The following is a 13,282-nucleotide window of genomic DNA, read 5'->3' on the forward strand; positions in this document are numbered from 1 at the left end:
CAAAAATACATAACGACTTGTGTTTAAACCCGATATGCTGTCAAGGTTTCAAATGATAAACGTATTTAACGATTAATAATGTTCCCTTCTACGTGGAAAACGTTTAGGTATACACTGCGTAAACTTACTAAGACAAAAGTATCTAACTTGACGTTTTTTTTTCTTGCGTAGCATCGATTTGCCGTCGACTCCACTGGAACCACCACTGAAGGGCTTCCAGATCCTGTTGATTGTGTGTGGCATACTATTTCTGTCGCTGGTCTTGTTAGGCCTCGGATGTTCGTACTACTGCTTGCGCAACCAACAAGTGCAGGTGGTCCGCCGGCACCCGTTGTCGTCCGTCGGCTCGGACAAACTATCCGACTCCAGCTTGTCCATGTTCGATGGTCTGAAGATACCACGGGCTAGGGCTCCGACACTAGACAGCTCTTCCGGTTCTGAAATGGCTCTGGTCAGCGCTGGCGATACACTGCCCAGTGACTACCCGTCTGAATCACCCAGTTCCGGGCACTCAGAAGCGGAAGACGTGGACGGCCGCAGTTTGAGACAGTCACCAAGTTCTGGCGGATCGTACGAAAATCGGGCATTCCAGCAAGAGTACTACGGGGAACGGTACCAACACTTGCCAGCACCGACCATTACGCCACCACCACCCCCAGTACAACCGAAGTTCGACGTTCAGCTTCGCGTGAAACGAGCTCCACCGCCCACGCCAAGCCCTACGCCACCACCGTCCGAGTCTGAGGCGAGCGTGGCAGCCTTAGAACGAAACCTGACCACAATTTTAGAAAAGGACGAGACGATGTCGATGACTACTTCGATAGCAGCGGCCGAGGAACGGTACCGACCAGTGTATTCGACGGTTGTGCGCAAGGACAGGGACGAGACTGAATGGTACAGGACGGAAGAGAACGTGTCGGTTGCCAACTCAGAAATAAGAAGGTCGCCGCCACCGCCTCCACCATCAGCGCAACTTCATACAGCGACTGACAATCATCGGTATGCCACTACGTCCAAATATACGACTGAGATGCAAGTGGATGTCGTCGAACCGCCTGTGGTGCCGACCAAACGACCAGAAATCACATCGCATACGGTTGATGACGTGTTCCTGAAGACGATCACCGAGAAGAAAACGATCGAAGACATCGAACGACATCGCCGAGAAGTGGTTGAGTATAAACCGCGACCGGTGCCACCACCGGCCAGCTGGGATGTGACCATTAAGAACTACCCGAATCCGGACGCGTTGTACCCTCAGTCTGGTGAAGACACTGCTACCGACTGGGATAGTTACTCCGAGGCGTCGTCAGTGACCGGTTATCCGCCGGCTGGTGTTGACCGCCAGACAAGGATTCAGTCATACAACAGTAACATGATGTCAACAGCCACTACCGAGGAGAATCAAATTAGGTACCTGAGTACTATGGATGTGCCGGTGCCCAAGCCGGAAAACTGGGAATCGTTGGTTCGAGTCTTGGAACCGGAACCTGAGCAGCTGGAACCCAACGCTAGATATAGGGTTGAGCAGACACTGACGCTAGATGACAAACGTAAGTGGCGGCAGATAATCACTACTGAATCGACGCTCCGGCAGCTTATCACCGAGGCAACTGTCCGGGAAGACTTCGAGCGCATCCGTAGCGATCCCAAGTACGAAAGGATATTCGAACCAGAAAAGTGGGACGTTATTATACGCGTGATTGCACCACCGCAACACTACGACCAGAAGGCCGCAGGGTCGTCCAACAGGTACACAAAGAAGAAGACCGAGTTTGAAGGAGCTAGGACGAGGAGAAACTCACTGCCCACTGTCTACGAATACGATTCTGATGGCGGGTCCAGCGTGAGAACGTTAACGGCAGTCGACGATCATGGTCCCATGGGACCAGCCCGGTCAAGGAGAACGTCCAGGTCAAGCTTCAAATCTGACATGGATGTCAGGTAAGATATTGACTGCATATTTTAAGCATACACTAACACACCACACAGTGTGTTGATAATTTTTGAAAACGTGTTTTATTTTTTTGAAAACTAGTGTAGTCGAAATCACGTAGTTATTCATTTAAACGTTTAGCCTGGCTATATTTTTGAATGTTTTAAGAAATAAAACTACCTACATGTTCTTTCATAAACTGTTCATAAAAAATTGAGAATTGGCATTTTTATTGATGTGTATTTTAATAATGGGTAAATTAAAGATCAGAAAATAATATTTGAACAATGTATATTTTTAAAAGATTATACTCTTTAAAGATCAATGTAGGTCTACTAGGTCTAATTATAAATCTTAGTAATGTTGATGCTTTTAAACTAATTTTATCAATATCAGCGGAGAACACGGAATAGGATTGAAAGGTAATATCGAGTTCACAGCCTCTGCAATAGGGATGATTGTCTTCAATGCTACAATCAACATTTAATTATTAATTGTACTATAAAATTATATTTAAAAACGTTGATAAGCCTTTTATTTAAATACCTTTAAAAAAAATAGAATAATCAATTTATTATATATTATTGTGTAACAGAAACATAAGTCATCAGTGAAAAGTTTGAATAGATAAAATTAAAAAAAAATGAATAAAAATAATAATATATAAGTATATAACTACATATTTTACGACATAATACGCAATTGTATTCGTTTAAACGCGGGGATCCATTTAAAAAAATTATATTTTATGTAAATCGGAAATTGACATAGACGAGACAGATATAAAGTGTGGTATGTGTGTGTGTGTGTGTGTGTGTGTGTGTGTGTGTTCCCGAGATTTTTAACATTACGAAATCGTGTAATGTTTGATTTGTTTTTATTTTTGCGTTCGCAGATCGATGAGCGAGATGATGGTTGACTTCCGTCGACCGGAAATGCCGGACAACTACAGCGACGTGAGCTCGGCGTACAACTACAACTATCAGCAGAACCAGCACCAGTATCAGTACCGCCGGGGCGGTTCGTCTTATTACGCCGACGATGACGCCGGCAGTTTGGTCCGATCGCTCAGCCAACCGTCACTGGCCCGGTCCGCGTCCGAATTCACCGAAAACAACTGGGGACTCCGGATCCGGTCGTACGAAGACGGCGACGACCTGAGCAGTCCCGATCATACGCCCAGGTCTTCGTTCCGGTCGACTCGTGGTCCGCGGCAGCTGCAACAGCAGTCGTATTCCGCCGAGACCGAGTTCGACGGAGCTCGTGCCGCCGCCACTGGCGCGAACGCGACTACTGGCCGGAGGAGGATGTTCGGCGGTCGGACCGTGTCCGCGGCAGAGTGGTTCCACGACTCGGACGAAAACGACGCCACTTACAGATGAACAAAAACCACCCCCGTACCCGCCAGTTGCAGACGACATAATGTATATATTATAATTGTATAATTTTATATCGCGAAGAATTTACCCTCAGCTGTAATCGCATATATATTTATATACATATAAATACTAAATAATATGTACCTCATACATTTGACTCCCCCCTCCCCAGACACTCATTGTGAAAATCGTTTTTTACGATTATTAATTATTTTATTTTTATTATTATTATATTTTTGTTATTATTTCGACGGGACACATTGTTTAACGTGTGTCCCAGCTGGCCAGGTGCAATAATTCGCGTACTCTACGTCATATGATAAATTATGTCACCAAACATGAGCGAACCTCCCCTAATCTGCCCCCTCCCCTGTAACTGCCCGTACGAAGCTCATTATATATATATATATTATTATTGTATATATAAATATATATGTACAACTATATTTTTAATATCGCCCAGCACACTACGACTCTCGCGACATATTATTATTATGATTGTCATTATATCGATTAATTGTTTTATTAATTTTTACTAACTATATTATATAAAAATACATCATAGTAATATATACTTGTACGACAATGTATTAAACGTGCTGCGAAACAGACTAAATATCGATGGCCGTTTCAGCGTTGATACGACAGGAGTTTATTGATATTATAATTATTTTTTTTTTTTAACAAAGTTAAATTTACAATCAGGATACCACGCGATCCGCCATGTGCCAAACTAACTAATAATATAATACATTATATATATATATATATATAGATTTAAGCCACTGGGGACTCGTACTCGTTACGCAAACTGTTATTCTACACACGTGCAGTAGTCTTATACAGAGTGTTTATTTTATCGTGAACCGGCCGGCTATTATTGCGATATCGAGGGAAATAATTTTTGTAATAATTTTTTTTTTTATATATACATATTCTAATTTGTAGTATTTTAAGACATTGCCTGGTTCACGATAAAATACGTTTAAATATATCTTTATACGTTTCGACGTTGACACTTTTTTGTTTTTTAACTTTTGATACTGTACACTCATCGATTTTCCTGCGATAAATCGTTTCGTGTTCCTAGCCATTTATAATAGACGAATATCGTGTTAAACTGATTTTATTCTCAAACGAAACTGTGATAATGTGGGCGCAATTGTTTAACTGGCCCATGTCCGTGTACATCTTTTTTTTAACGTCTACATAACAGTATTTAATTATAATACACTATTAACCATTACCTTTAATAATATTGTATTTTGTTTTGCTCTTTTATATTTTACAACGATTCTATACTTTTTGCTTGGTACCTACGTGTCGGTTGATGTATAATGTAACGAGTACAATTGATTACAAAGTGTCTTAAAAGTCATATTATTATTACAGTTAATAACTTATTAACGATTAGTTTGTAAGTATAATGAAATCTAAAAAATGTTCAATAAGAATTTTCATTGTTCACTTGTACTAATTTTTTTTTTTTTTTAAGTGAAAACTGGAAAATCTTAATTGACTATAAACAATGCATAGACTATTAATTATTATACATTATTAATAATATTGTAATATTTATAATAATATGCAAAATAATAAATCAAAATATTTATCATTGTGAGATGATCATTTTTATTGATTTAATTTTATCCTAAACTTTTCAAGCAAATTATTTGATAATTTATATAATTCAAATGTATCAATATAATACATATTATTTTATAAACTGACATTACTGGAATTATATAATATTATCATTATGTATACTTTTTATATAATATATATATTATAAAAACCATCATAATAATGAAATATTATTGTAATATAATATATTTGACGCCATAAGAGTATGTTATGTTGATATATTATAATAATTAAACTATAACAATAATATACAATAATATAATGAGGTTAAATCCATCACCGTACAATTCAAGTATGAATTCCCTTCAACAATATTTTTCGTTATCCAATTGTTCATAATTCTAAAATTAATTATCGGGTCAACGTTATTTTGGTAGCAGTTAAAACATATAAAAATACAAAATCGGTTTTAATGAACATATTTTAAGCAATAAATAATTGAAAACTGTTATAAGCCTGGAGAAAAGTAGAATAATATAATATTTATAATTATTATTTTGAATTATAATGATATATGGTACTTTTAACAATCAATGTATTATAATATATTAATATATATTTATTTTGACATAGAACTAAATGGTAAGTATAGGTAAAATTAGGTAAATGTTCCCACGAATCACAACAACAATTATTTATTTATTTCTTATAGCACAATATGGAAGTAAGCAATTATATAATAATAAAAATAAATAAAACCATACTAAATCAATTAAACGTGTATTAGGTAGTTGTTAAATTAGACTGACGAAGCTTTTGATATTGCGAGTTAATTAAATGACGGTTTGAACCGTTTCGTTTTTAAAATTAATTGTACTCGATAAACGTTGGCGTGAAATTATACATGAACACTAAATTATCGATCGATAATAATAATAATAATGAAAAAATATTCAACCTATTGCAGAGCAAAGTGATTCCGTGAACTTATAATTGAGTACAAGTATATTCCGACTTGTGTAATTCAAAAACAAATTGCTTATTCCGGTGAAAAAAAAAGAGTAACGAGTTACATACTAACATCTATTTCGTATTATCATATCTACATAAATCAGAACTATTATATTATTATTAATCACTACGACTGTTCCTGGTGAACTACAAAATTATGGTATTGCATTGTGTCGAAGTGGGAGTACGTACAAGTTGATACTTACACGTACATAACAATTATAATAACATAATATTAATAATTATTAATTAATATTAAGAGTTTTATAAATACGTAAATGTTACAAAAATAAGTCCGTTAATAATTTATGTTATATTCGCGCACATTATATATAATATTTTTTCAGCGGACTGCAAGTAATAATATTATATTGTAATATTTTTATTTTTGCTCCTTATATTATTTTAATAGGTACGTGAAAAAACTTTACTAATATTTATATTTATTGCCTATCGTTTACGCCGCATTATTTAAATATATTAAGACATTAATTTTATATTATAAGAAACTATTTTTTCGAAATGGCCATAAGGATTAATATCTTTTCAAATAGGTATAACTATTATATTTATGAATCATGGTTGTAAATATAATTTAATGATCATATGATATTCATCTGTAAAAGGCAAACGTTTACAAGTTTTGTTTTTTATTCAAATTAATTGTCCTTAAACAAAACAAAAAAAGGTATAGGTAAATGGATACCGCTCTACTGTACATTAAGTGTCAAGTGGGTCACTATTATAGGATGACACACGATTCTGTACATTTTTGTAGTACAAAAGATTTTTTATCTGACCAGAATGCAATACGATTCCGCATAAAAATTGACGCGACGTGCGACGTTTCCAGTTATACTAAAAAAATATCTATAGTTAAACTATTAATTTTCATCTAATCTTATTATTGTAATACAAATAAGTATACTGCATAAAACATACGTTTAAAATAAATGTATTTTTAATATTGTTATACAGATGTAAATATAACTTTTGTGGGATTTTGTATTAAATTGTCTAGACTTGACTTTTTAACTTTTATCGACATTTATATAGTAAAAACCTAAAAAAAAAATTTTAAAATTTCTCATTTTAACAAATAAATCAAAAAAACTTACAATTTTGAAAAATTGATCTTGATTATAATAGTATAATGAAAATGATAATATAAACATTTTGCGGAAATTTTAAGTATCTACAGTTATTTATTTTCGAGGAACATAAAAAAATCAAAATGTATTTTTTCTTAATCTGGGTTTGCGTAAAAATTATTTTTTTCCTTAATTTTGTTTATTTTTCTCGGTTATAAAAATAAGTACTGGGAATTTTTAAGTTTTTGATATGAATAACAATTAATTGATCACATAAGCATATTAAAAGTCAAATGAGTACACTGAAGTCTATGAATCGCTAAACATATATCATATTATTTATAAACTTGGTATACAATCTAGGTATATGAAGTACTCGTAAGTCTAAATCTAAATGTCAATCAAAAAACTATATTTTAATACATTTAAAAGAAATTCAAGGATATATATATTATATAGTATAGAAATATTTATTTTTTTAAGACTAAAATAGTATATACGTTCATTGTGTTTTATTATTCAAAATTTACGTGAATTTGTATTTAGAATCTGTATTCTAAATTATATTATATATTATAATATACTCGTATCTCAAAAGAACTTTTAAATATTAATATTAAATACGCGTCCAGCGAACCAATATTTTTATTTTAAGGTGATTCTGTTAACGATGATCTCTCTAATTACCCCGAAGAGTGTTGACTTTATTGAAAAGTTTGTACACATATTTGTATGTGTCTTTTAATTTCTTATATTGATAAGAAAAGATAAATTCGTCTGTTCAATTAGTACTCTGTGTTCATGCGTCAGTTTTTTTTAAATATAAATATCGTAGAGCTCCATGAAAACATTTTTGAAAATTGTTATGCTATGAATTTTAATGGGATATTATATTTATTAGATAAGCAAAAAATATAACAACAAAAAGGTTAATTGAAAATATTCAGTTTGCAATACAATACTTCGTATATATTGGTGTACACTGTACAATCGTACATGCACAATCATTATTTTACGTGGGCCATAATCTCTTATCTTAACCTGGACTCAATAATCCCAGTTATACTTAACTTTTTATAGTTTTTTTTTCTGTAATAAGGATAAGTATGACCCCTAAACGCAAGTTCAGAATACCTCTTTGGCCTCAGACTGTTGTTAAATTTCAGTCGGACAATAATGCGTACTATATGTTCTTACCGCGAGGCCCAGGGATGTGGACCTCTGGCCGTCTTTAATCCGATTCTGCCTAAATATAGAAATAGGTATTATTTTATATTGGCCATAATACAATTATAATTTATAGTGGTTTTCCACCCGAATGGAGAAAAATGTTTTTTTTAATTGCCTCTGTGACAGTACAATGAATAATGAATGTGTACGAGAATTATTTGGTTTTGAGTTCATGGTGCTATTCATAAAATCATAACGTCCAATTATTTTATAATGTATATATATAGAAACACTAATAATACTAAAAACAATACAAGCAGACTGTTCAATGATTATGTACTTAACAGATATGTTGAAAATTAAAACAGTAATAATAATAAAAAAAATATTCAATAAAAAATATTAAATTTCCAAATCGGTCGGTTATTAAGTCGTTTTGTCGTTTTGTCGATTTTATGTACGTCCAGAACATTGTGACGCTATAATATTAACAATATTTATTGTTAGGGTTTAAAATTTGTTTGTTTTTAAAAGTCCAAGATTAAAAACTACTGTATTTTAAAATATATTTTTTCAAGTTAGATAATTCAAGCTATAAATTATATTATATCCAAGAGCTATTCAACTGCATATAACTCTGGAAATCTAAATCGTTATTATTACTATTTATAGTATCATTTAGTCATTTATTAATTTATTAAAATATAAACTACACGTTGTGCGATTATTTTGTTCACTCGCAATTTATTGCGGGACGTATCGATACCAGTTCCGGAGTTATAATGACTCGGCGCTATAAATAATTACGATCGGAATTGAACTTCTATTGTTTTACCTAGCAGCAGAAGTATTGGTCTTTTTGCAAAACAAGTAATCCAATAATTTTTAAACCCCTAAGTATGTTTTATTAAAAATCAAAATACACATCCCAACTACCAGCAATAATTTATGGTTAGATTCGTTTAAAATCAAAACAAAAAAACAATATTATTTAGGTATTAATATAATTATCGTTTGCGGACTATGTTGAAATGTTGAAAAGAATCTAACGGATTTAGATTTCGATTGAATAGTATAGTACAGTACTTTTGTATACATATGTTCTTCTATAAGAAACTATTTTACAGAATAAATATTGAAGTTATATGTATATAAATATATATATATATATATTTTATATAAGTGAGGTAACTTGATTTGATTCGTATACAATCTACATACATTGTATATTTGGTTTTTTAAATTGTAAAGAATATAATATACTTTATATCAGTGTAGTCAAGTGGGTTTACGGATTGAATTATTTTTAAATCAAAATCATTTATTTAATCCAATAGGTATTTTTTGTTTAGTAATTTGTGTATACAATATACAGTTTTAATAAAAGGATAAATAAAGAACTTTAAAAACTTTGAGTATTTGAATTTGAAACCAATAAATATATAAATAATCCTTTGAAGTCAATAAAAAACACAATTGCATTCGTAGAATATCAGTGGTGTTGTGACAAACATAATATAATATTATTAATATTGTACGAGTATAATAATTGTATTTATAATTTATAATTTCAGTTTTATATTTTTATACAAAAGAAAATGTTACTAACTTTTAATATAACATATTTATAATTTCCAAATATCTAAAATAATAATACAAATAAAATGAGTAAAAAAATAGAATAGATGCCCTAATTTCGTCAATACTATGTTTAAAACGCAATGGAGAATTGAGTCGAAATATTATTATTAGCGATTGTTATTATTGTAATAATTTGTTTTACTTTTATGTATTATATTTAAAAATTGTATATACAACTGTGTTCTTGCCAAATATAATATTATTAAAGTCAAGTCACGATAACTCGAAGTTGAAGGGAGATAAAAATCCACTTTGAAATATCTAACTCGGATTTATATTAATTTATATATAATTTTATTTCTAGGGGAATAAAAATAAATTTCAAGTTGTCAAGTTTTTCGAGTTATTGTGACTCGTCTGTATTATTATTGAACATACTGACAACAGGTTATAACTATTCTCAGAACACATTGACAAATGTAATGTTCTGACAACTTTGAAAATTATTTAGAGATATCTGAAATGTATTTCTAACGTTAATTTACTTTATAGTATATAGTATAGTATATACTACGTAAATTCAATTTTATAACTTTTGTCTATTGCGTCTCTGAATTAAAAAAAGACTCAGCCGTTTAAATTTGAAACTAAATAAAAATAAATTACGTGTGAAGAATTATTTATTTATAATTGTTATATAAGTATTTAAAGTTTAGGAGTTGAGTGTTATAATAATAAATTGTAATTCGCAATAAATGTATAAAAACATATTCTATTTATATAATTAAAATAATATTTTTTGTTCATTTTAAGGATTAAGATGTAATTAAAAAATAATTAAATCAGGATTAGTAAAACAAATAATTATTACTACTTGCTACAATCATTGAGTAGGTAGATATTTTACTATTTTAGCTAGTGATTATAATAATAAATGCGTATCACCCAATATTAAATATCTTTTTTCGATAAGATATATAAATAAATAATTATTTTACACGTAATAATTGTACACAATGTATGACAAAAGTTAATATGGATATACATTATTATTTATTATATCGTTCAAAAGCATAGTAAGGAACACAATTTATTTTTTAATTTTATAATCTTATAATAGTGCATAATATATTATTAACTCGACCGCGTAATCCGATGGCAAGGATTTATGTTTTTAGTGAATAATATGAAGTGGGATCGAGGAAGCAGTATATTGAACACTATATGATTTTCGCTAATATATCACCGCGTTAGATCCAGTCTATAGGGAATACGCACAAGACTGTAGGGGGGGATAAGCCGAGGATTTCTGCTCGATTACCAATATATACACAGCACAACCAGCGCGGTCTTACAAACTTTAATCCGACGGGGAGGGGGGCATGCGTTTGTATAATAATATAGCATATTATCCAGGCCCCATTCAGCTCATTTCGAGGCCCAATATTAAAACATATTTCATTCGTACCACGTTTAATAATTATTGATATCGTACACTTATTACTCATTATTTTTTTTATTGCTAACCAAAAATAAATAATTGAATAAGTACTTTACTCTATTAGTGAAAGAACGAATCGTAGTTGTTTTACGTAACCCTATGCAACATTCCACACTGTAATCGAACTGGTCTCGATTACAGGGTGTCGAATTGGCGCATTCTCTCGCTAAATATACAGTACTTGAAATTTCATCTTCACTAAATAATAAATATTCATAAAAAAATGATCAGTCTAAAATGTCTTGTTCAATACGGTATATAACCAATATCAATATACAAATTTATAATTAAATATATTTTTTTTAAAAAAGGCTGGCGGACCATTTCCGACTCCTAATTATTGTTTTTCATAATATGCAATAATAATATAATATATCATTGAATTCAAGTATAATATATCTCATTTACCATGGAGATGTACACTCAACGCCTTCAACTATGCAAGTAAGATGACAAAAAAAATGCATTTTTCCATTCATCTAATTTATAAGCAATATATTACAATATCAATATAATATAATATACAATACAATACGATATGATATGATATTTATTATAATTTATATTATAAAAACGGAATTTTTCTTGAAATTCAGATTTTCTTTTCGTAATTTTATCTAATAAATATCATAATATTGAAATAGTAATTCATACCAAATAATAATATAATAATGTATATACGTGCGTATTTAATAAATTATTTATCTACTTGAAGGGTTATAAAGTATTTAAGTCTGCAGTTTGCGCAAGTGGTACACTGTACATCATTAGTCGAGTTTTTCAGTCCATTATTCAAACTGAAATTATTATTTAATACTATAATTGCCGTAGTGTTTTGTTTATAATTCGTCAAAACTAATTAAGCTTACACTGTATAATATATTTTACGTCACAGTATTATCATGTTAAAAGCTAACTACATACTCAACATTATATTGGCTTAATAAATGTAATGTTTTTGTTGCATGTATAACATTTATTAAGTATACATATTTAATGTATAAAGTGGTACTTAACCTTAAGATTTAAACAACTGTGTAGTAAGGACCTATAAGTTATTCAAGAGCGTCGTTGAAATTTTATATATTTTTATTCTAATATATATTTGTTAATAATATACGACTGAGGGTAAAAAACAATGTTATAAAATAACTTCCATTATGCCCAATATGTAACATAACAACGTACAGTCGAACAAATTATTATTGTTCACTATTCTATATTGTCTAGATATAATGGCTAGAATGGAATTCTCTATACTGTGAAATCTGTAAAAAGCAATTTGCCCTTTGCTAATATTAATAATCGAATTCTTTAAATATATATAAATCAAAATATTTTATTGATTAATTTAATATTCTAATGTATTTTAATAACTAGGTAGTTTAAATGATCAATAAAATAAATTAATAAAATTAAATATAAGTAAAGTTAGTATTTATATTGACTTATATTACCAAACATATAGAATAATTGACCATAACATATTAATATTATGTATCTAATAGATATGGTTCAATTACGCATCAAATTTTACAATTTTAAAATTTTACATTTTTTAAATTATACAATGCACATCAATATCAAATGTGAAAAATATTATCAGATGGATTTAAATTCACTAATAATTTAATACGCTCGAAAAATATAAACATAAATATTGGGAATAGTTAATTGTAAAATAATGTAAATAGAACATTTTATGACATTTTGAAATTCTTAAAGTTTTCAGTTAAAACAAATTAATTTTTTCAAATATTGACGACAATTCTGCATGTTGCTATGTTACAGTCTAATATAACATACGTAACTATACATAATACCATATGTATAAGATGCCCGAGGACGTTATAAAATATATGTCGGTAGACTCATATAATATATTAATGTTACACGTTTGTTTTTATGACTTAATTTTTAATCTTGCTGGTTTTATCGGAGAACACAGGACATTTTTTATATTATAGATGTTACAGTGTTCCCTGAGCGCAGCATCTTGTCGTAAAGTAGAATCGTTAACTATTAGAAC

At 30.5% G+C, this 13,282-nt stretch overlaps 1 protein-coding gene across 2 annotated transcripts in view; it reads left to right on the top strand.

Moving 5' to 3' along the window:
* Positions 1–4,936, top strand: part of LOC132918860 (uncharacterized) — a 49,887-nt gene extending 44,951 nt beyond the window's left edge. For both annotated transcript variants that reach the window (XM_060980230.1, XM_060980299.1), the window contains 2 exons: positions 172–1,944; positions 2,832–4,936. In XM_060980230.1, the coding sequence (XP_060836213.1) occupies positions 172–1,944; positions 2,832–3,318 (2,260 nt within the window). In that variant the 3' untranslated portion in view covers positions 3,319–4,936. The remainder of the gene's footprint in view (positions 1–171; positions 1,945–2,831) is intronic.
* Positions 4,937–13,282: the final 8,346 nt, after the last annotated feature.

This window comes from Rhopalosiphum padi, chromosome 1 (genome assembly GCF_020882245.1).
Source record: "Rhopalosiphum padi isolate XX-2018 chromosome 1, ASM2088224v1, whole genome shotgun sequence".
In the NCBI taxonomy this organism is placed as follows: domain Eukaryota; kingdom Metazoa; phylum Arthropoda; class Insecta; order Hemiptera; family Aphididae; genus Rhopalosiphum; species Rhopalosiphum padi.